This window comes from Protopterus annectens, chromosome 3.part0, assembly GCF_019279795.1.
Source record: "Protopterus annectens isolate FY-2018-M chromosome 3.part0, PAN1.0, whole genome shotgun sequence".
In the NCBI taxonomy this organism is placed as follows: Eukaryota; Metazoa; Chordata; order Ceratodontiformes; family Protopteridae; genus Protopterus; species Protopterus annectens.
Genome location: NC_056731.1, coordinates 167,482,109 through 167,507,708, shown reverse-complemented (window position 1 = coordinate 167,507,708; position 25,600 = coordinate 167,482,109). Strand labels below are relative to the sequence as shown.

The 25,600-nt window shown below is 39.3% G+C and overlaps 1 protein-coding gene across 2 annotated transcripts in view; it reads left to right on the top strand.

Moving 5' to 3' along the window:
• The window catches only part of LOC122796298 (genetic suppressor element 1-like), a 471,843-nt gene that overhangs the window by 223,484 nt on the left and 222,759 nt on the right, over window positions 1-25,600 (top strand). For both annotated transcript variants that reach the window (XM_044064664.1, XM_044064665.1), the window contains 2 exons: window positions 6,419-6,622; window positions 25,052-25,207. In XM_044064664.1, the coding sequence (XP_043920599.1) occupies window positions 6,419-6,622; window positions 25,052-25,207 (360 nt within the window). The remainder of the gene's footprint in view (window positions 1-6,418; window positions 6,623-25,051; window positions 25,208-25,600) is intronic.

Below are 25,600 nucleotides of genomic sequence, written 5' to 3'. Positions count from 1 at the left end.
AATATGGGGTTCCTATTAAATGACCAAAGATGCATTCTTTCAAATGCATTTTGATCGAACCTGAAAGCATGAAAAGGCAAAATAGCGAAACGGCATATAAGCAAATTCTTTCCCTGGGAAAGAAACTGCTTGGCCGTTTCCATTACTTTGCCGTTTTCATGACTGTAGTATGATCTCGGAGTTGGCATATTTAACTGGGGGGTGCAGGGGGTATGGGGGGGCAAAGCCCCCTATTTTATGTAATGTTTTAAATTTTTTGTTTGTTTTGTGGAACAGCAATTTGGAAAAAAATTGCTGTTCTAAGCATTCAAGATTGTATGCTTTTGCTTATATGGGTTTGATAAATCATCGTTCACTTTTTTAAGCATTCGATGATTTAACATGGACCCGTAAATATGAATGATCTGTAAATGACTTAAATTAGATTTACTTTGGAATAGGCAAGACAGCTTATCCCACTGTGCTATAATATGTTTGTCACAGACCAGTGTGTAATAGTAAAATATCAATGAGTGACACACGACTGTTGATAAGATGTTGGTAATGCAGATAGTTATCTTGGGCGGCCACGGTGGTGCAGCGGTTAGCGTTGTCGCCTCACAGCAAGAGGTTCTCCGGTTCGATCCTCGGCTGGGATGCCTTCTGTGCGGAGTTTGCATGTCCTCCCTGTGGTCGCGTGGGTTTTCTCCGTTTCCTCCCACATCCCAAAGACATGCAGTAGGTGGATTGGACACTCTAAATTGGCCTTAGGTGTGAGTGTGTGTGTGTGCCTTCTATGGAAGGTTGGGCGCCGGGCTGGCAACTTGACACTGTAAAACTTCACTGCCAATCCTGTGTGCGGACAGATGATCCGCTGTGGCGACCCCTAACCGGGAAAAGCCGAAAGGAGAAGAAGAATGCAGATAGTTATCTTAGCCAATAGTTATACAACACGACCAGTACTTCATAAAATCATGGTTAATATAAAGTTATTGAAGCATATCCCATAGGAAGAAGTAGCCAGATAACATGCTGATTTTTACTGAGTTGATGAAAGGTCATTGGAGTGTCACCTGATATGAAGTAGAAAACAACCATAATCCAGAGAGCTCAAGTCAGGTCGGGTATTCCACTTGTGACCCAGAGGCTGACAGGACTAATGAGAACCAATGTACAAAGGATTAGTCCAGACCCTACCCCCAGTGGTCCTAGACTTATACTTCCTAAACCACTCCCCCTTTCCAAACCAACAAATCAGATCATTCTACTAATCTAACCTTTTACACCACACCCATTCTTCCACATAACATTTTGTTAGTTCCCATTACTTAGAGTAATATGACCTACTCTCTTATCTTTACTTTAACTTATACCAGTCTTACCTATCATATAGCACCTATAATCAAACTCAGTATCATGCCTATAGTAACTAACCTTAACTCTACCAAAATATTTCACATTGCCACACTTGTTCTAACCTCAGCATATCTCCTAACCTCCTTCCAACATCTGAATTATTCTCAGTTTCACTATCCTCATAAACAAACAACCATACAATCTCTCACTACCTCTCTCAGTCATATAAATATAACATCCACACCAAGCTACCTACTACCAAAGTACCACAGACTGGCTCACATTAAATACAATACCATAATAACCAGAAAAGTCCTCTACCATATAAGTAACACACATAATCCTTTGCTCATGCTTAAAAGACAATCCTTAGAAGATGGACACATCCATCCTAATCCAGGCCCAGCCAATGTCCTAACCACTAATTCTCATACTCTCAATCCCTCTATCCCACTCTCCCCTACCAAACTCCCCAACTCACTCCTGCTAGCACATTTCAATACCTGTGGCATAAATAACAAAGTGGCCCACCTCCATGCTCTCTTGGATGTATACTCCTTTGACATCCTATGTTTGACAGAAACATGGTTAAAGCCTGGAACTCAAGATAATGAAGTCATACCTCCAGGCTACAATATACTGAGACGTGATCACAACAGAAGAAAAGGTGAGGGAGTAGCAATTCCTTTCAAAGATGGCCTAATATTTACCTATCCATCCTATAACCCTCCTACAGACAATAATGCTCAGGTTCTCATCTCCAAAATTCAGCTCAACTCTAATAAAGTCATATATATCATATGTATCTATTTACCTCATGGGAACAACATCTGCATACTAGAAAATATACTTAGCTGGGTCGTTTCAACCTTCCCACAAGAAACTATAATCCTAGGTGACTTTAATATTGATTGGAAGAGCATCAGTACTGAACATCCAACCTCCCATATTAACCTTCATGGCTTCTCTCAAACCATTACCTCCCCTACTAGAATCAACAAAGCAAATAAAAAAGAGACCATCTTAGACTGGATTCTTATTAATAACTTCCACCAAACTTATAAGGTAGTAACCTTCCCTGATGATTGAAGTGATCACTCATTGACCTACATAATCAGGGAAAAGATTATTATTTCTCACCCCACAACATATAGGACTATTTGGAACAACAAGCATTGTAACCTAGGGATATTCCAAAGTGAACTTAGTGCTTGTAATTGGTCTCCCCTAAAAACCCTCCCACTTGAAGAGGCTGTTAAATACTTCAACTCTAGATTCTTAACTATCCTTGACCAGCATGCACCTAAGCGTACCATCAGAATTAACTCAAAACCAGCACCTTGGCTATCTAAAGAAACCAGGCAAAAAATCCTACACAGAAATAAAACCTGGGATAGGTGGCGAAGTACCAAAAATACAGCAGATCAACAACTATTTAGACAGCTGAGAAATATGACCAAAAAAAAGCAATACTCTCAGATAAAAAAGACTTCTACTGTAAAATGCAGCAAACACCAAAATAACCCACAGAGATTCTGGGCAAGTATCGATAGACTCAAATACCCTGGTCACTCCAGTACACCAGCCCCAACAGACGCTAACCACAAGACCCCCATCGAAACCATTAACACCTTCAATACCTTCTTTACTGAGGCCATACAATCTCTGGCCAGCCAGCTATCCCCTGAAACTCTAGCTTTCTGATCCCCTATACTAGCCCTCTTCCTACATTTCAATTGCAACCCATCTCTATCAATCTTATTTACAAACTCATCCAAAAACTGAAGCCTTGTACTCCATCTGCTGACCAGATCCCAGCTGAATATCTGCAAAAAGCAGCTACATCTGTAGCTTATCCTAGATCTATACTTATAAACAGAACCATTAATGAGGGAACCATACCAGCCATGTGGAAAATTTCTCACATTATCCCTCTACATAAAGGCGGCAACTCAAATGAATACTTGAACTATCGACCTATAGCCCTACTATCTTTAGTTAAAATCATGCAAAGATGCATTCATCATCAGCTACTTTACCATTTAATTCAACACAACATACTAATACCCAGCATGGTTTTAGGCCTTTCCATAGTACCACTACTGCCCTATTATCCTTCACTGATTCTATTAACAGAAATCGTAATAATAATATTCTCTCTTCAGCTCTCTTTATTGATCTTTCAAAAGCTTTTGACATGGTAAACCACCCTTTGCTTATAAACATTCTCAAATCACTTTCTCTTGATACTTGAGCTTTATAACGGTTTACTTCCTACCTCAGCAATAGGCAGCAAGCAGTGCTTTGGCAGAATAATCTATCATCCCATCTGCCAGTCATCCTGGGTGTTCCCCAAAGCTCTATTCTAGGTCTTCTACTATTCTCAATTTTTATCAATGATCTGCATTTAGCTATTCCTCAAGCTACCTGTATACAATATACAGATGATTCTACACTTATCTGCACAGCCAATTCCTCCTCTGAACTGCAATCCCTAACTCAGAAGGTATTTAACACAGTAGAGACTTGGTTTTTAAAATGTCTTCTCTTGAATCCCAAAAAAACAAAACTCCTGCTCTTTACTCCTACCCATAAGTCCACCCCAATAGATTTCTCAGTTATCTCTAAAAATGGTACCCTCATTTCTCCTGACTCTACCACCAAACTCCTTGGAATTACAATAGATAATAACCTTAACTTCAACACTCATATTAACAACACCATAAAAACAGTTAACAGAAAAGTGGGCTCCCTATATAGGATTAAACCTTTCCTTATTTCTACAGCTAGAACTACTATTGTCCACTCTCATCTTATCTCTACACTGCTCTATGCCTCACCGATTTACACAAACCTAACAAAAAACAACCTGTTCAAACTAGCTAGTACCTATAATAACATTGCCCAATTTGCCACCGATAATCCCTTCAGAACCCATCACTGTCAGAACCTAAAACAACTAGGATGGCTTGAACTACAAAATCAGCTTCAATTCAACCAACTTACCATTGCCCATAAGGTCCTTAATCAACCTAACAAAACTCCAATACTCTCAAACCTCATAACCCCCTATCAAAATCTTAATACCTTACACTCATCAAATAAACTATTAGTTAGCATACGTAAGTCAACAACATGGCAGGCGAATCTCTGTTCTCAAACACAGCTGGAAAAAACTGGAACCTTCTACCTAGCAAACTTGCTTCACCTCTTTCCCTACCCCTCTTCAAACAAAAACTCAAATTATTCCTTAGAACGCACTGGTTATGCCCATGCAGTAACCCTGACTAAAATGTCACCCCTGTTCTAATACTTCCTAGTTTCTACTTTCTTACTACTCAATATTGTGTAGCATAAATGAAAGCAGGAATTGAAAAAAAAATACTGTAACATTTTAACTATTTGCTTCTTCTGAATATTTGTCCAAAATTCTGTATACAGTCACTGTTATGTACAATACAATGTATTTTGAAATATCTGCTATTTGCTATTTTATTGTAACCTACTACCTGGTTACTTACTGTCTGTGTTTATTTTTATTGTAACCTTTAACTTTGTTATTACTGTTGTGTTCATTGGAGCTTATCTCCCCGGGCCTCTACTGAAAATGGACATATTTCCAGTTAGACTAGCCCAGTCAACAAATGTAAAATAAAAAATAAATAAATAAAATCACTTTAGCTAGCAAATGCTTTCCCTGTGAGAAGAATAAAGACACCCTGTTGAAGTTTCAAGACATTTATTCAGTTAAGTAGGAAGATGGACAAGTGTTCTTGTTCTGCTTCGTTACCATATCCTAGACAATACTTCATTTTCTTACTCCTTTTCTTAGAACCAATGTTTATTAAAAGTATCTTTTTGTTGAAGATGTCTTCTGAAAAAGTGTTTTTTTTTTTTTACATCTGGCATCTTTGGAGATATATTTTTGTACCTATGAGAGTAAGGAACAAAAAGTGCACTGTATAAATATTTGCATAATATGACTAAAACATAAGGACAGCAGGAGGGGAGTTCATAATAAAAAAGAAGAAATGCAAAATACAAAGCACTGTCCTCCATAATATTCAAATTTTACTTGCACTACTGAGAAGAAATTCACCACTAATTTTTCAGCCTGCTATTTCTGACACTGATGGCCTTGAAACCAAGAAAAGAAAAGTGGCATGAGAACTAATCAGGAAGAGTAATAACAGTACAGATTTGGTGCCAGTGTCATACAACCTAACTGAGATTTTATGAACACAGCTGCATTCCTGACAGCCTTGCTTGTGGGACCAAATATGCCAGTTATGACCTTAGACATTGCAGCAAAAGTGTTATATCCACTTCTGAATTCAGAGGGCTTTGGGGAGAAAACTTCTGAAAACGAGCATTGTAATAAAAAAGGATGCTAGTCTCAGCTACCATCAGCACGTACACGTGTAATAATATGCAAATTGTACAGAATATGGAACATTAGTTTACAATACCTCTTACCTATTCAGTGTTAAAGTGTATACAGATTGTACATATATCTCTTTCATTTCATTATACAGATTGTACATATATGTCACTTTCATTTCATTACACATTGTTCTTTATATGTTTCTTAATAAGTGCTTGATAGTATGTATAGCTGATTATAATTAGAGCATTTTTTCCCATAGCCTCCTTTGAAAATGGGCCTCAGCCCTATAATCAACTGGGTTAAAAAAACATAACTGAATAACAAATAAAATAGTGCATGAGCAGAATAAAATGTCCCTTAATTTCAAGACTTTAAGTGAAAACTTGTTGTTGTCTGTCTTTGTCATAGAAAAGAAAAGTTGCAATCAAACTGGACTGTAAAGTTTTACGTAACGAATTTACACAAAATAAGGTATTATAGTTAACAAGAAATCATCACATCAGGTCTTGTTATCCATTTGTACATTTCTGTATGTAGACATACACTGCCTCACACACAAATGTGAACAAGTATGTTATATACTATACATATGTATGGATCTGCATGCTGCTATAGATAAATGAAGCTATGTGTTCTATTTTTATATTTACTGATTTTTGTATGTTTTCATATTCTGTGGTTATGCTTTATGTAAAGTATACAGAGGCCTATTCCACGCGTAGTTTCTGCAGGAACCAGAACAGACAGCTTTCTTCCAACACTAAGACCATATCCTAATGGGGACGAGCAGCATTCTGCACCATCGCTACATGCATTGTCTCTCGATCCTGCAGCTGTTGCAACGTATTTTCACCCAGCCATACTATCTCAGCACATCCCTTTTCAGCGTCCAGTTAGTAGGTACGTCCTATAATCTGTTTTACTTTGCGAATTATCCTGCTGAACTCTTTAATTTCAGCATCATATAATTTTGTTAAGATTTGGTTTGATCCATCTGGTCAATGTTTTATTTCAGATTTTCAGCAACTTTTTTTTTCTTTAATGACATTTTGTTTTCAGAGGAAAAATCAGCCAGTACAGTGTAATAATGTACCTGCAAAAAGATATTTGCCAGTGAGGATAAGATTAGTTTGATACTAACTATGTTTAGTGACATATCTACACATATTTATCTCAGTTATTGTGTTACACACACACACACACACACACACACACACACACACACACTACTCTCTACTTCATTTGTTTTGCTTGTTCTTGGATTCAGAAGGTACCGTCACATCAAATAGGTTTAATTATGACCCTGAAAATTCCCCTGAATAGCACTGCTGCTTGCAGAAATGCATTATGGTAAGGTTCTCCTAGAAGAAAATGTATGGTGCTCTGTAAGAGACTGGATATTGGCTGTCTATGCAGCTACCAACTTTGAGCAAATGCTTAGTTGCTTGAAAAATACATTATCTGTGGAAGGGGAAATTTCTTTTTCCATGAGGTGTGACCTTGGAGTTGATTTCACAAATAAAGGAGAGCAAAGACAAAGTGTTGTGCATGAAGAAATGTCAGAGGGCTTTGTTGCAGAAAAATAAACTTCAAACTATACATCTTTTAGACGGAGGAAAAATTCAATGAAATAATCAACGCTTAGCTGTCCAGGCACTGACAAAGAGGATACTGAGTATGAATTAGATGTCCCCATCCTGTGAGAGGTGCTGTAAGTCTGTTCCATTTTATAATCTTTCTTGAACATTGCATGCACATTTTTCCCCCAAATTAAAAGCATATAAGTGATGAGTCAAGTTGAAATTCCACTTTTCTAATTGTTTTAAATATGTATTGTACATATTAAATGTCTTATTTATTTTTTGGGTGGGGCTTTTCTGCCTGGGCCTCCACTGTAAAGGGGCAATTGATCAGTTGGACTTTCCCAGTAAACAAATTCAGCAAATAAATTACCAAATTAAATGATCAGAGTAGAAAGCAACTCACAATGAAACTCCAAAAAAGAGGATTTCTTTACTGAATACCTGTAAAACAATTATGTCAGTCATACCAAAATAATAATACTAATAATAATCAATATTGCTAATGTATAAACCGTTCACTAAGGTTGTAAGATCAAATTAACCCTGACGTCTGGGGAAGAAGTTTCTTCTCTGTTTTATCAGTCATCTTGCGCAAGTCTGTAAGATTAATATAATATTTTCCTTTAAACCTTTCATATGTGCTCAGGTTTACAAAAAGACATGGCTTCTCTTTAACTGTAGGTACTGCTGCAAATTATCCACAATGGTAGTAGCTACAATGGACACCGCATACTATGATATCAGCACTCATCTACATTTCTACATGAAGGAATTTGAAGTGTTTCCAGCAAGTTTCTTTGACTGCACTGCTACTGCTTATCACTAGATGGCAGAGTATCAGAGAAGCTGTAAGCATTTTGAGCCCATGGGAAGGCCAGCACATATTACTCATTTTCCAATTTCAGTAACAGAACTCAGAAGCAGTATAACAATGAAAGTACATTTAATGTTTAAAAAAATGAGCCATAGTTTGTTGTTCAGCCATATGCACCCATTATAAATCAACAACTACCAAAAGTGACACGTCTTTCCACAAAACAAAAATGCCAGTAACTCATAACTTCAGAGTTATGCATGGCAAACATTCACACAGTAGTGATACTAAAAACATAACACCATAATGAATTAGTACAAACAAATCTTCATACAAACAGGAAAATGTTTAGGCCATACTAACTTTAAAATGGACATTACCCTCCCTTTAGTCAGCCTATACTCTCTGTCCTAGCATACTCATCATCATCCTCATCCCCTTAGTCACATGTTCTCCATGGGACTGGGGTGTTGCGTCAACTGTTGCTATCTCTCTCTTTCTCTCTTGATTCAATGCCACTCTCCTATCTTCTTCAACAGTCATGCCTGATTGTCGCAGGTCTCTCACACAATCCATCTCTTTGTTTGAATCCCCTCGTTTCCTCTTGCCTTCTTGTCTGTCCCAAATCTTCTTCACCAGACTGTCTCCTGCTTTTCTGCACATGTGCCTGAACCACTCTAAGCTATTCTCTTTGATCATCTCTGCAAATGGAGCTACTTGGCTTCTCCTCTTGTTGTCCTCATTTTCTCATCTGTCCCACAGTGTGTATCCTACCACCGGTCTCAGGCACTTCATCACCTCTAGCTTCCTCAATTGCTCGGCCTTCACTCCCCATGTTTCTGTACCTTACAGTAGTACTGGTCACATCACTGTTTTGTACACCTTACTTTTCAGTTTCTTTGGCATTCTTCTATCACACACATAATCCCTGACACTCTATGCAGTCCCTCTGATTCTAATTTGACCTCCTCATTCAGCAGCCCTTCTCTTCAGCCACTTCTCTTAGGTACTCAAAACCATTAAGTTGTTCCACTATTTTTCCTTCAATCTCAGTTCCACCTTCTTCTGATTTCCCCCATTAGATGCTTTGACAACTGTCTTATCTGAACTCAGTTTCATCCCATGTGCCTTCGGTTTTGCATTCCATTGCCTATCGTTTGCTGAAGTTCTTGCTCAGAGTCTGCCTATAATGCCAGAGCATCTGCATACAGCAGTTTTGTTGATCTGTCCCCTTCAATTTGTTCTCTAATGTAGCCTACCACCAGTATCAATAGGAGTGGGCTAACAGCTTAACCTTAATGCACACCCACTCCCACTGGGAACCCTTCTGTGTGTCCAAACACTATTCATACTTGTGTCATTTGATCCTTGTACATGGCCTGCACCAATTCTACCAATGATTCTGGAATTTCATACTATCACAGGACTGTCCAAATCAGCTTTCTTGGGACCTTATCATATGTTTTCTCCAAGTCTAGGAATGTCCAGTTGGACTCGTTCCTCATCTATATCTTCTTCTCAACTATTTGGCTCACTGCAGTCATCGGTCGATTGTGCTGCATCCTGATCTGAATCCATACTGCTTATCACCAATCTTCCATTCTGTTATTTGATTTGGATGTCAGTCATCCTCTCCAGAGCCTTCATGCAGTGTGACAGGAGCTTGATACCTCAATACTGCCCACAGTTGTGGATGTCCCCTTTGTCCTTGTACACTGACACTAGTGTGCTTATTCTTCAGTCAACTGGGATATGCCTTTCTCTCCATACTGCTATGAGTACCCTCTGAGGTAATTTCTCCTCAAATCACCCAACATTTTGATCAGATCTGCCATCACTACATTTGACCCTGATGTTTTCCCCTAACATTATTTTCCCTGGAGCTGTTCTTACTTCTTCTAGAATGGGGTCCTCTTCTTTTTTCATTACAGGCTGTGCCTGGGGCAGTGCAGCTTCTGTGGGGTTTACTTCATTCAGAAGCCACTGGAGTAACTCCTTCTATTTGCCTTTGATGTTCTGTATATTGGTGAGCAGGTTGTTGCTAATATCCCTTATTAAGGGTGTCTAATAACTACCCTCTTTATCTTCCTGTTTTTGCCTTGCAACCTGATAGAGTTTCTTTGTGCCCTATACCGAGTCACTTTCCAGATGGTGGTTGACTGCCTGTGATGCTTTGTTCTTTGCTATTGCAAGTGCTCTCTTCTTTGTAAACTAACTGGTATTCCTTCATTTCCTGGTCCATCTTTCCTACACTCCACTTTTTCCTGCACGCCTTCTTTCTTTTGATAAACTCTTGGACTTCTGCATTCCACCACCAAATTTCCTCATGTGCCATATTTCCATACCTTTTGTCTGTTCTATAGTCTTCACACATGCTGTTTTGAGGAACTGCCATTCATCTTCAACTCGCCCTCTTTCCTTTTCTTCCTGAGGCACTATAGCCCTGAGTAATTCCTTCAACTGTTGTACTTTCTCTTCAGTCAGCTTCCAGGTCTTAAGCCTGCTCTCTGTTGGTCTTTGAGTCTTCTCTGATCACTGCTTACAGATGATTGTTGCAACCAGTGGTTTATGCTCTTGGCCAACTGTTGCACTAGGGATGTCTTTGCAATCAAAGTCTATCTGCGTTGCATGTTGACCACTCTTGTATGTAATCACGTGACTGTCTCTCTCTTGTTGAACCAGCATCAAGCCACTTGCCATACAGAAATCTAGAATGGCCTCTATTTATTTATTTCTGTTGCCCCACCAATGTGCATACAGGCAGTCCTCATAACCTGTTCTGTCTGTCCCAATATGTGCATGTAGGTCCCCCATTATCAACACCAACTCATGCTGTCTTGCTTTATATATTAGGCCCTGCAACTGCTGCCTGAATGCACTGCTTCCTTGCTACCACAACCCTGCTGTGGGATATAGGCTGATGAATAGTGCCATATCCTTACATTGGAATCAGATTGCCATGAGTCTGTGGTTAATTCTGATGACATCCTTCACTGTCTTCTGAAGCCTCTCCCTCACCACAGTTCCCATACCATTTCTAGTCCATCCTCCTCCTGAGCAGTAGACTCTGGATCCCAAGCCAAGTGGCTTTGCTGCACTGCCTTCCATCTTGTCTCCTGAATACAGAGGATGTCCAGCCTCCTCCTTACCATCACATCATCCACTTTCAAGCTGCATCACGTCAGTGAACTTATAGTGAGTGCAGCAATCCTTAGTACATGTGTGGCAGGTTGATTGGTTATACATCTAAACTGGCAACTGGACCCCAGATGAGCAGTAGCTTATTGATCCAGGGCTGCTGGGCTTAATGGTGGGCCCACACTGGCCAATAGAGGAGCATAGACCCCTCCCACTGTTAGCATGGCTCTCTGGCATAGGCCATGGTAGGCCTGGTCCTCAATGCACTTATTACTGGCAAATACACATGCACATTTTTGGTGACATTAGTCAAGGTGACCAAATCACCTAGAGCCAGTTCTTACACCACTGAGTAGCTACTACTGACATGGTGCTCAGCTTGACTTCCATGTTCTCCTATCTAGAAAATACTGTACACCACAGCTGATGCCCAAAGTGGTTGAGCTACACAACTCTTCCCCTCAAAAGGTGCCATCTGTGCTGCTGCCCACAACTACATTCTTGGGGAAGTTTGAGATGAAAAAAACAAACATGTACTTAGGAGGTGGGATAATTCCCACAGAGACACAGGAAGTACATGCAGACTCCATACAGGCATTGGCCTAAGGTCAGGATCGAACCATGTATCTTGTGATGTCCTACCATGCTATCTTAGTTTAACAATGAGAATAACTAAAGAAATCACTGCATCTACTGAAAGCATTAAAATTAAGACTACTCCTAGCCCACGACTTCTGATACATTAACCAATTAATAATATTCATTTATTCATAAAAATGAATAACAGACTACTAGTACAAATGATCTGATGCGCTTTTAACACATCCTCATCAGGGTATAGGGTACCAGGAAGAATTTGGGCTTTGCATGAGTAAAATACATTACAAAAGTACCGAATAACTCTATGCACAGTCAGACACACACACACACACACACATGCACACACACACACACACACACACACACACACACACACACACACACACACACACACACACACACACACACACATCTTTCAACTGTCCAGATTTTCACAGAATGTCCAGATTTTTGTCTCATATTTTTGGTCTGTTCCTCATATAATTTGTGATTTTCTGGCAAATCACTGGGATTACCTGAGGATTGAAGTCACTAAATAATAACATGCATTTGAGTTTCAGGTATCAGATCCTTCAGAAAATGTATGTTAAAATAAACCCTGTTATTCTAGCAGCTTCTGTTTGAGTTTGAGAGGTATGACACACACAGACACACACACACACATGCACACACATATTCAATACATAAAGAAGCCATCTTGGAAACACACAGTTGTTAACACAGATGCAAATGTAATTATTTTCTAGCATTCAATTATGCAAAAAAAGTAGAGTGTTAAAATGTTTCAGTCATGCAATCCAATTTGCATAAGGTTCTGATTATATACATGTGTTTGTGTGTGTGTATACATACACATATATATATATATATATATATATATATATATATATACACACACACACACACACACACACACACACACACACACACACACACACACATATATATATATATATATATATATATATACACACACACACACATATATATATATATGTGTGTGTGTGTGTGTGTGTGTGTGTATATATATATATATATATATATATATATATATATATATAGATATATATATATATATATATATATATATATATACACACACACACACACACATATATATATATGTATATATATATATATATATATATCTATGGAAATCATATATATAATTGAGCATTTGTAGTGCTGAATGTTTTTTACGCTAATAAAAGTTATTGAAACTCATTGGATCACTTCTGCCAGAGTTAAGTCCATAAAAGATCATTAACTGTAGGTATCTGTGGGATTTCCCCACTGTAGAGTGATCTCAGAATTGGTATAAATAATTAGCAGATAGGGGGCACAGCCCCCTACATGGGGGTGAAGTTTACTGCCTGCAAAAAAAAACGTGAGTTTTTGCTGTTGTTGTGTTGGCTTTTGATCTTTTGGGACTGATGTTTATTTGATATTTGTGTACTTCAATACTATAAAGTACATCTGTATATATTGCAATAAATTCTGGACCTTGTGAGCTATATGATATGACGTCTGAATGTGGCAGACTCCATCCATACTGAAAGCACCAGCAGCATACCTTTATTCAATCCTCTATTGATAGTGATATGGGTTAATAGAAAGCATCTGTTAAACAATCCTACCGTACTAACTTTCTGACATATTTTGCAAATTTTATTAATAAGACAATTAATGGCCTATAAAAGGAAGGGAGTTGGTTTTAAATGTTGTTCTAAAGAAGTTCACACACTAAGTGAATGAAAGTGCTTTACCGAAATCTTAGGATTACAGTTTTAAGTTTTAACCTGCATTTCTAAAAAAGTTTGAAAACTGACTTCAGTGACTGTTGTTGATTTGTAAAACAAAGCTGTGGATTACTTAAATTATAACTACAGTGGTGAGCACACATTTATTATGACAATGCATTTCCATTTCTGAATCAAGCTGTGCAATGCTCGGGTTCTTTAAGCTTGCATGCATGCTCAGTCTATTAATTGCAGATGGAGGCAGACATCTTGTTTGGAGCTGACTGACCTTCCTAATGCACCGTATCCCTACATTGAAATACATAATGGTGCTGAGGACTTTGGTCTGTTGCTACTTCTCAGCTTCATACTTCCTGCTTTTGTTCACACATCTTAAACTACTATTTCTGATCATGAGTTACCATTCGTCACTGAGACCTTTTCTCCTGTATTACAAAGAGAGCTTCATATGAATGTATAAACATATGCATGGGTGTACATTTGTGCTAATTAGGGGGCACCTGTTGTACCTGAACATGCTCATATGTGATTAATATACACACAATTTAAATGCCTCAGCAATGTGCTCAACCAGTTCAGTTCTGGCTTTGGTTAAATAATTGTGCTTGTCAGCTCTTTCTCTGTTTATAAGATGGTGAATGTTATCCATCCCTTTTTGATCTATGAAGAGTTCCAAGATGCAGAACTCCTGCAAAGTATTGGTTGTCAAATGCTGTTGAATTTGATGTGCATAACTGCCAACACTCTAGGGACAACTGAAAAAAAAGACTTGTACCAGGGATATCAAGGGGAACAGTGAAATAACAGCAGCCCCAGACAGCTGAAGGGCACCCAAATGGGGCCACAAATATGTTAAAACAGGCATCTTCTACTGCTATATACTTAGTTTTAAATTTATCCAGATTAACCCAAAAGAATTAGCTTTGAATTACGGCATCAAAAGGGGAGAATTTTCAACAGCTATTCCAGAGGAAACATCCATTCATTTAATCTCCCGTACCTCTTTTATCCCACTCAGGCTTGTAGAGGAGACAATGCTTCTTCTGGTAAGCAAGAAAAGTATATACACCACATAGTCAGCTACAGACAGTTTAGAGGACCGACACACTCATAAACAACATGTTTTAAAGATGGTGGAGAAAACCAGAGCACTCGGCAAAAACTCATGTAGACAAAGGAAGGACATGCATAGGAAGCATCCCAGTCAGACAACATACTGGAGAACAAAGCACTGTGAGGCAGCTTGGTGCAATAAAAACTGTGAATAATATTTATGTTTTCTTATTTATTTATGTATATGTGGCAATGAATGAAACCACTCAATTGTATTATTCATTGCAGTTTTTATTTATGTGAACAGCTAAAGACATTAGCAGGAATTTTTGTGACAGGTGATTGCAACATATATATATATATGTATATATATATATATATATATATATATATATATATATATATATATATATATATATATAGTACAGTTGTGTACACTTACCATAAATGAAGATGTTCGTGTGTCTTCACTGTTGCAGTCATCACTGTAGGGTTCTCCCTGTCGGCAGGCAGTCCTCGGTTGGCCAGAATCCCAAAGTCTGGTCCGGCGTCAGCTGTTCAGCCATGCTCCCTGACATCAGTGCGCTAGGAGTACAAAGCTGCCAGCTGACGCCATGTTCTCCAGTTTTTCTTGCCCCAGATGTCAGGTGACTAAAAATGAAGGCTAATAGTAGACAAAAAAAAAATAACATACAGCAAGCCCCATACCCTGAAGCAAATACACCTCAGAAGAAGGGTGAAATAGGAAACCACAGTAATGAAAGTATAAGCGGGGCCAGGTGGGAGGGTAACCCAGACTGCAACAGTGAAGACACTCGAACATCTACATTTATGGTAAGTGTACACAACTGTACCATGTTCATCGTGTTTCACTGTTGCAGTCATCACTGTAGGGTTGAATCCCAAAGCTGAGATAAAGGGTGGTGGTCATAGAGCAGAAGGGGTGGCTAGAAGGCACTGTAAAACTGCAGAAGCAAAGCCTGCCCTAGACTTAGAGTAAAGAGGGAGATTATAGTGCTTAGAGAAAGTATGCACCAAACTCCAAGTAGCAGCTTCCAAAATGTCTTTGGTAGGTACTCCCCTAAGAAAGGCAGCTGAAGTAGCAGCAGCTCTGGTAGAGTGAGTCCTAATTTTTCCTGGATTTGCTTTCCATGATGAGAGTAACAAAATCTGATTCCATGAGCAATCCATTTAGAAACGGTCTGTTTTGAAATAGCTTTGCCTTGGTTATTTGCTGCATAAGAAACAAACAGTTGTTCTGTTTTCCTGATATCCTTGGTTCTGTCCAGGTAAAAACAAAGTTGTCTGTGTACATCCAAGGAATGCAAAATCCTTTCCTCCTTATTTTGTGGATTAGTGAAAAAGGTTGGCAGGTGAATAGTTTGATTTAAAGCCACTTTGGAAACCACTTTAGGCATGAAAGTAGGATTAGTCCTTAAAGACACCCTATCTTGATGAAAAATAATATAAGGTTCCACAGCCATGAGAGCTTGTAACTCCGAGACTCTCCTGGCTTAAGTCAAAGCCAGCAGGATAGCTGTCTTCCATGATAAATACTGAATATGAGATGTGGCAGCAGGCTCAAAAGGAGGCAGAGTGAGTTTTTCCAGAACATAGTTGAGGTCCCAGGCAGGTATGGGTGGTGTCCTAGGGGGTCTTAAATTCTTTGCTCCTCTGAGATATTGTTTCAGAAGTGGATGGGAAAAGATTGGAGGATCTGTATTGTAATGTGCAGAGATAGCTGAGGCATGCAGTTTTATGGAGGAGAAGGATAAACCCTTATGTAGCATGTCCGTCAGGTAAAGTAAAATCAGTGGGATATTAGGAATGAGAGGATCCGAATCCTGAGCATGCATCCAGGTGCAAAATCTCTTCCATTTACCTGCATAAGATTTTCTAGTGCTAGGCCGTCTGGCTTCTAAGATGACATCCATGACCTGTTTGGGAAGCAAAGGATTAGTCATAGACCCTGAATTCGCCAGGCTACCAGGTTGAGAGTTTTGACATGAGAGTGCAGGACCTGGCCCTGGTGTTGGGACAAAGGATTTGGAATCTGAGGTAAAATCCAAGGTGGCTCCTGGGATAGATTCATCAGTGTTGAATACCAGAACTGACGAGGCCAATTTGGGGCCAGTAAAATCATCATCTTGGGCTTGTCCTGCTTGATCTTTAATAACACCCATGGAAGAAGAGGTAGTGGCGGAAAGGCATACTCCGAGAGGTTTCTCCAACTGAATGATAGTGCATCCACTTTCCATGCTTGTTGGTGAAATGTCCTTGTGCAAAAAATCTGTAACTGGTGGTTGAGGGGGGATGCAAATAGATCTATGTCCGGGCAGCCCCAAGTGTCTGTAATCATCTTGAATATTTGGGTGTCTAGCATCCACTCGTGTGGGTCTGACAGGTTCCTGCTCAGGCTGTCTGCCAGAATATTTTGTTTCCCTGGCAGGAACTGAGCTTGTAGCTCCACTTTGCAAGCTAGAGCTGTGTTCCATAGAGTCATGGCCAGTCTGCAAATGGGGTAGGAGTGTGAACCCCCTTGCTTGTTTATCTACCACATAACTGTGGTGTTGTCTGTCCATATCAGTAGCTGTCCTGGTTGTAGAAGATCCCTGAAACCCAAGAGAGCATTCTGAACAGCTAACATCTCTTTTAGATTGATATGTAGGTGCTTCTAATCCTCTGTCCAAAAACCTTGCAGACCTTTTCCCTGCAAGTGGGCTCCCCATGCGTAATCCGAGGCATCCGTGGTTAACACTTGGCTGGCTGTAGGCAGACTGAAGGCTTTCCCTTTGTTGTGAAGACACGTCATGGTCCACCAATGGAATTCCTTTTGTAGGCAAGGCAAGACAGAAATTTGTGTGTCTAGACTGTGGCAATGCTGGGACCATACACTTTTTAGGTACCATTGTATTTTTCTCATATGTAGTCTTGCATTTGGTATGAGAAGGATGCAGGAGGCCATGTAACCCAACGCCTGCAGGAATTTCCTTGCAGTTAGCTGAGACATTAATGCCAAGGTTTTGAAAGTTGAAGCCAGCTGTAGTTGTTTTTCGGATGTCAGGAATGACATCTGGGTTGTTGTGTTTAGAAGAGCACCCAGAAAAGTTATCTGTTGTGTGGGTGTCAAATTTGACTTTTTTATGTTCACAGTGAATCCCAGGTACTTGAGAAGATTTTGAACAAATTCCAGATGCTGGAGTAAGAGGTCCTTGCTGTCTGCTTGGATAAGGCAGTCGTCCAGATAAGGGTAAATTTGGATTCCCTTGTGTCTGCAGTAAGCTACTACTGGTGCCAGGCGCTTGGTGAAGACCCTGGGCGCAGTAGACAAGCCAAAGGGCAGTGAAGAGAATCGGTAATGTTTTGAGCCGGCCTTGAACATGAGGTATTTTCTGCACTCCTGTCTGATAGGAATATGTAAGTAAGCCTCCTTTAAATCCAATGTCACCATCCATGGATTTTTGCTTAACATTGGCAGGAGCTGCTGCAGAGTAAGCATCTTGAACTTTGGTATCTCCAGGAATGTGTTTAAGACTGACAGATCCAGGATGGGTCTCCATGAATTTTGCTTTCTGGGAACTAGAAAGAGCCTTGAGTAAAAGCCTTGCCCCATCTCTGATTGTGAAACCAGTTCTATGGCCCTCATAGCCATGAGGGATCCCACTTGGTTTAATGCCTCTGACCATTGGTGTTTTGGTAGGTTTGGCCATCCGTTTGGTCTTGGCAAGGTATGAAAGTTGTAACCTCTTGAAACTACATCCAGAACCCACTTGTCTTGGGTTATGTAAGTCCAATTTTGTTGAAAAAGAGAGAGTTTTCCTCCTAGAGGGGCTTCCAGGGGAGAAGTTCCTGGAGCCATGCAGGGGGAGTCATTAAGCCTGTTTTCTAAAAGATTGAGGTGTGTCCTCTCCACCCCTGGGGGTGGAAGCACTCCACTGTCTAGGTCTGTAAGAGGTCTGAGCTTGGGCCCTCCCTCTGTAGCGCTTATATCTACCCCTCTGAGGCCTGTCCAAGCTGGGAAAGGACCAATTTTTAGTTGGCCAATTTCTGCTAAATCTAGGAGGCTGAACTTGTAAGAAATCCTTAACCATTTGCATGGATTTTGCCTTATCCTCCATTTCCTTTATCACCTCTTCAGCCTTAGACCCTAACAAAACATTATGCTGAACAGGAGCATCCAGTAACTTTGCTTTCACTTGATCAGGTAAGTTTTGTTCCTTTAACCAAGCATGCCTTCAAATGACAGTGCCAGTGGCAGCCGCCCTGCATGAAGCCTCCAAGGCATCAAAACCACAGTGTAAGCCATGTTTCCCCACTTGTTCAGTGGCATGTATCAAATTGAGTAATTCCTTATTATCTGCACATGCAGAAATGGTACCCAGCTTTTGTTTCATAATATACAGTAGGAATTGCTGATATTTTAGCATATGAAATTGACAGTTTAAAGCCCTAATAGATAAAGTAGCAGAAGTGTACACTTTTTTACCCCATCTCTCCAAAGCTCTAGAATCCTTATCTGTTGGAGTAGGGTTTTTAGCAGAAGCGGCCTTAACCCCCTTAGGACCCTGAGAAATGGTTTCAGGAGCAGCAGTAGGATTTTTGAAAAGGAACTGGTGGGAATCAGGGACCCTGTAATATCTGTCGGGCTTTGCAGGGGCTGGAGGAAGGGAGTCCGGAGTTAAATTAGCCTCAGAAAAGGCATCATCCACAATATCCAAAATAGGAGGAATAGCCAGGGGTCTATGTTGGGGAAAAGAAGGAAATCCCTAAGCCTTCTCTTAGATTCCGAGTACTCCTGTCCCTCCCAGTGAAAATGTTCCCTCATGTCATGTAAAGTTTCCCCAAAAGAGAAATCCTGGGGGGGGGGGGGGGAGCTGAAGGAATGGATTCCTCAGCATCAGAATCCTCATAAGGAGGGAAAGTATATTCCTGTTCAGAGGAAGACACTGAAGAAATAGATGCCTGATCAGAAGATTCATAATCCAATTCTTGCTTTGGCCTTTTGTCTGGAGGGGGATGTGAACCCCTAATCATGGTTAGTAAGTCCTCCGCCATTTTAAGTAGCTGTTTCTGAGATTTGGGTCCCAGATCAGAAGAGGCCTGGGCTGGTGTCTTAGATTTAGAAGGAGTCTTTGCCTTTGTCTTTGGCTTTGCCTTTATCAGAAGCTGTGTAGGCCTGAAAACCCCCTCGGAAGCCGGTACCTGCACAGCGGCTCCGGACCCATCCGAGGGAGCATTGTCCGAAGGTCCTGCAGCTGGAGTGTTCAAAGGCCTAGTTGGCTCCTCGAGGGAGTCCGTTTCGGCAATCGGTTCTGAAATGGCTGACGACAGGGGCTGTGAAAGCGCATCACTGATGACTGCTGAACTAGTAGCTGGCTCTGTTTGTAAAACGTCATCTGATTTGGACCTCAGAGGCCTATTCTTATCCTTGCGTCATTTGTGAACTCCAGTTGTCGGAAGCGTGTCCGATGACATTTTGTAATTAAATTGCCTACCAAAGTAGTGAAAAGCAAAATTGTACTTTCGCTTAATCGTACGTTGGTTAAATCTAGCACAAAACTGACAACTAGCTACATCGTGGTCAGGGCCTAAACAAGGAATACAGTAAGAATGGAAATCCTTATGAGGTATTTGCTTCCCACAAGAAATACAATTATTAACTTTTTCTGACATCAGACTGGAGCAAGAAAAAAGTTTCCCCAACGGGGTATTTAGCTTTGAGAAGAAGAAGTAAGTCTTCGGACTGAAGCACAAGAAAATATGAGGAGTCAGCCGACCGGCACTTGCAAACTGCTTTCACCGCATGGCAAGAAAGACTGGAGAACATGGCGTCGGCTGGCAGCTTTGTACTCCTAGCGCACTGACGTCAGGGAGCATGGCTGAACAGTCGACGCCAGACCCAGACTTTGGGATTCTGGCCGCCCAAGGACTGCCTGCCAGCAGGGAGAACCCTACAGTGATGACTGCAACAGTGAAACATGATGAACATATATAGGGTTATGCAACAGAGTTGCTAAAGTAGGATGAAGTGGGCTGATGCCCTGGGTACAAAGTGGTAGAGGGTGTGATTGGCTGATATTAATTGTTCTTCTCTACATACTTGCATTGCCATTGCAGTGAAAACGGAGTTCTGTAGCACTCCGTGTGAAGTATAAACTGTAACAACTGCTTGCTACAAATGTAGCAAATAGTTTCCTACAGCTTAAAAGGAGAAAATAATTTTTTTAGGTCTTCTTTTTAGGAGAAGAGCATTTATTTAGAGGGATGCCAGATTAGGGGACGGTACCATGTGCGTCATTGGCTAGCTGCACTCCTGGGCATGTGTGGGGTGAAATATTAGTGATCATGTCTTTAATTCATTACCATCGATGAACTGGGAAATGTCATATCTCTAAACTTATCCTTACAATTCATAGCACTTTCTGAAAAAATCACGTTAAAAATCATAAGCCAAACAAATGTAAATATCTAGGGAAGCGTAAATGCCATTAATAAGGTGCAAACAGAAATTATATCAGTAAAAAGTCTTATTAACAGTGACAATAGTCAGTACATTCAGAGTCTTTACAGCAGTACTGCAGGACATTATAATACATACAAACTCACAATTATAGTTTTCTCTAAAAGTGTGATTAACAAATGTTCATATCTTGGAAACTGTACAACCTTGACATATAGTACCAGAGCACTTTTGTTTAGCCAGATTCGCGATTTCACATGGCAGTAAGAAATTCCTTCATATGTACTTGTTTACTGAGATATTTACAGAAATATGAAGATTATGTTTATTTATATAATTGGCAGTATAAATAACACTGAATATCTCTCAAGATGTACAATGAACAGTGCAAATATCAATAACAATTTTCTTAATCATCAAAAGGTTTCTCCTGATGTCATGCAATAGCTTGAAAGTCACCTGGTTTTGGAAGTATTAATGTACATGTGGAAATGCCCCCTATCTTAATAATTGCTAGCAAGCCACTAGCAATATTTCCACTATAGTTTACTATACATGGGTAATGGCAATATAGTTTTCTGTCTCTCACCATAACATTTTTATTACTATGCTACTCAATCAAATGTAATTCTCTCAGTTAAGAAAATATGAATGTAAATATGAAGATATGAATAACGTGCCAAACAGTGATTAATATTTCCACTGCAGGTCATCTTAGATTAACGCTCTTAGTGTAATTTTATTACTTATAGCATTGCATTTTATGCTGTCTATTATTAATTGGAAAGTCACTTAGATAAGAAAGCCAAACCCAAAAAAATGTCAAATACCATAATGAGCTATGGGTATCAAATTGAAATATACACAAAGGTGCTGCAGACATGAAAGACGAGGCGGTGCTAAAGGGTAGACTTTATCATGTGATGCTGCCTTCTGCATCAGTCTGAAATAATGTTTTATGCTGTTAACAACCAGTATCTTAGCTCTTAATGGATGACCCTTAACAGTACACATGCTGCCTTATGGATGTATAATGCATGGTGTTTGAATTAAATGTAACTGACAGCATATGCTGCATTTATATTTTGCTCTGCATTTTGACTGTATTTAATGTTTTTTCCTTTCATGGGTTCACTAAAGAGGCCTTTACTATACTGCAACAATTCACAATGTCGGCACAATGAAAAAAATGCAGTAAAAGTCTTTTTGTTCTGTATTTTTATATTTTCACACATAATCATTTTATTTTCATGCAGTTCAATCTTGACTCGCAGTCTCAAAAATATTTATGTTGTTTTTCACACCCCATTGGAAAATCAAAATTTGAAGCTGCATTTGCTCAGTTTTTGGTGTAAGATGACTGCTGTAACCACCAACAGTTTGAAGCTTCACTAAGACCTCTCAGAAAATCAAACATTCTATGCAATATTTTGAGCAGTTGCTCACCATTAGCTGACTTGACAAGACAAAAGAAAATATACATTGCAAAATGTTCTTTTTCATGGTATAGACAAGGAGCCAATTGTCTTTAATATTTTTTAAAATGAAAGAAGACAGTAGTTAAATATCTGTCTTGAAAAATAAATTTTAATCCTACTATGAGGCAAAAAAGACAGCGGTAGTGGTGCTGTGATAGCGTTGTCGCCTTACATCAAGACGTTGTCACATTCGATTCTCAGCTAGAGCATCTTCTGTGTGGAGGCATGCGTGAATGGGCGTGCCTTTGTTGAAGGTTGTGCATCAGGGCTGGTAACTCGGCATGTAAAAATCCACTACCAAACATTAGCGGACCAGAGTTCCACTGTGGCGATCCCTAACAGCTGAAAGAAATAAGCCGAAAGACACAACAACAACTATGAGGCAAAAAGGAATCTACCATTTCAAAGGCCTTTGTTTTTCATTAAAACTCAAATATTTCAGAACCTGCTCTATAGTATAGAATGCTCGACCCTGACAAAGACCCAGAAGACTGAATTTCAGATAATAACCCAGCTCTTGGAGCCAGATGAGGAAGGAGAAGAATGATGAGGTATCATCCGCTTACTTCTCCCAGAGGTGAGGAGAAAGGGCATGTTGCAAAGCATGTCTTCCACTACGGAATCTCCAGAATCTCCAGAGTATGCATAAAACATTGACTGTGTATTTGAAAAAGAAAGACAAAACAAAGTCAAAATATTAAAAATAAAAAGGAAAATACTAGCATCTACATGGTATTTGAAATAACAGCTGGCAATAAATGAAGATGAAGAAGAAGCCTCCTGCAATGCCAGCAATGTGGCTACAGGCATGAGAGAACACACTGCTAAGCCCTCAATAGGGGGTGTAAGCTTTGAGGGAAATATAGCTGTTTTGCAAGACTCTGTAAAAATTAAAACAAAGTATTACAGCAAGATATGAATTCAATAAAGGTAAAAGAGCAGAAAATATGTTTTGCCATAATAACACTATATGCAGTGAATACAATGCATGTTACAGATAGTTTTAAAGATAGCTGCATAAATGATAATGCAAATTCAGCTGGCACTGCCGACTGTAAAAATGGCAAACGTTTAGAAAAGCTAATGATTAAAGGCATGAATGTTTAACTGTGATACAAAAACTGATTGCAAATATACTGTCTGAATCCATGCATAAGGCATTCCATCCTAGTAATAAATTATACACGTTATATGCTTGCTTTTGGTGGATACATGGCATAAACTGAAGTATTTGGCTCATATATGGCTAGAGAATGATACAAATACAAGAAATGCGGTGGTGGTGCTGCGGTAGAATTGTCGCCTCGCAGTAAGACGCTGTCTGGTTCGATTCTCAGCTAGAGCATCTTCTGCATGGAGACATGCGTGAATGGGCGTACCTTCGTTGAAGGTCATGCGTCAGGGCTGCTAACTCGGCACGTAAAACTCAACTACTAATCATTAACGGACCGGAGTTCCGCTGTGGCGACCCCTAACCGAGAAAAGCCGAAAAGACACAACAGATGGTATATTCAAGTAGTGTTTTTGCAAAGTCAGTTAAATTAACCAAGTCAGGGCTCTATCAATCTTTTTTGGGTCTTAGCATTTGATATGATTTGATATGATTCCAGGAATTCATGATATACAGTTGCAGAGTGATTCCTTTAGTAAAGATCAGAACAATACATCTGATAATTCTGAAGTGGTACACATTCAGAATATATTAATTATCATCAGGTGCAGTTACAACCCAGCTGTGGTTAAATCCTGAATTACTCATACCTGAGTTATTGCTATTATGCAATGACATTATTCAAGAAAAACATTTCTTATGTTATCTAAGTGATGTGATTGTTTAAATGAACTTTATTCTTTTTCAATGTCTTGTATCATTTAGGGAACATTTGGACAATATATACTACACCTATGTTGGGTGTGTATTTTCTGATGCCTGCAGAGTACATTGCTAATTCATATTTAGAATAGGTGAAGAACCTTAATGCAGTTTCAAGAAGGCTCAGTTTATCTAAGCCCACAAATCTATCTCCTAAAGTATAGGTGAAAAAAAGTAATATTTTTCATAATAAACAAAGAAACACAACAATGAACGAGGGATGCACAAAATACACACTATTGGTGGGCAGCAGTGCAAACAGCACTTGGGAATATTATTTAATTGTGATGTTTCCCAGTATACACAAGCAATATTAACTGAAAAAAAACTCCAGCTATCATGACTCTAGCTGCTGATGTTTTGTTTAGCAGATGGAGTTTGGTAACAATTTCCATTTCCATATGTTGAGTAAACACAGAGACCTATGCAAATATATGAGAAGGCAAATGTTCAGTTGAGTGTGAAAAAAATTAATACAATTAATAATTTAAAGTATTGTTTATGTGAATAGACTAGGAGAAAAAATAATTATAGATCTCACTTTTTTCTTTTTGAAAATGTATTTTACAGGTTTGAAGATCCATACATCTCAGCTTTCCGAACTCTCCCCTTTCATCTGCCTGATATTAGTTCTTATCCTACAGTTTCTATACCATTTCCAAGGCACTCTCAAGATATAGGCAACTCCACTCTCACAACTCTGCGGTCAACACTTAAAGAAAGGAGGTTAGTATAATGTCAGTCAAATGTAAATTGGTATGAGTATTTTGAAACACACCAGGTGTAAATTCTTGGTAATCATGAAGGACTGGTGATTGTCTGCAAACATCAGAAAAGAGGAGCAGTATATTTAAAATGGAAATTAGTCTAACTTTGTGTTCTTGTTTTACAGTCTTCTTTTTTCATTTTATGGTATCTTTGCTCAAGTTTATCTGTGCCTTAAACTTTTTTTTTTAATTTAAGTATGAATTTAGTGGTGAGTTCAGGAAGCAGTTACAGACACATACTGGAATGGTACCACTTTCTAAAGTCAGAGCTACTCTACTTGAATAAAACACTGGTTGTTGTTGTCAAGTATAGTTCACTTAGAAAACTGTGATGTATACAGCATCACTCTTA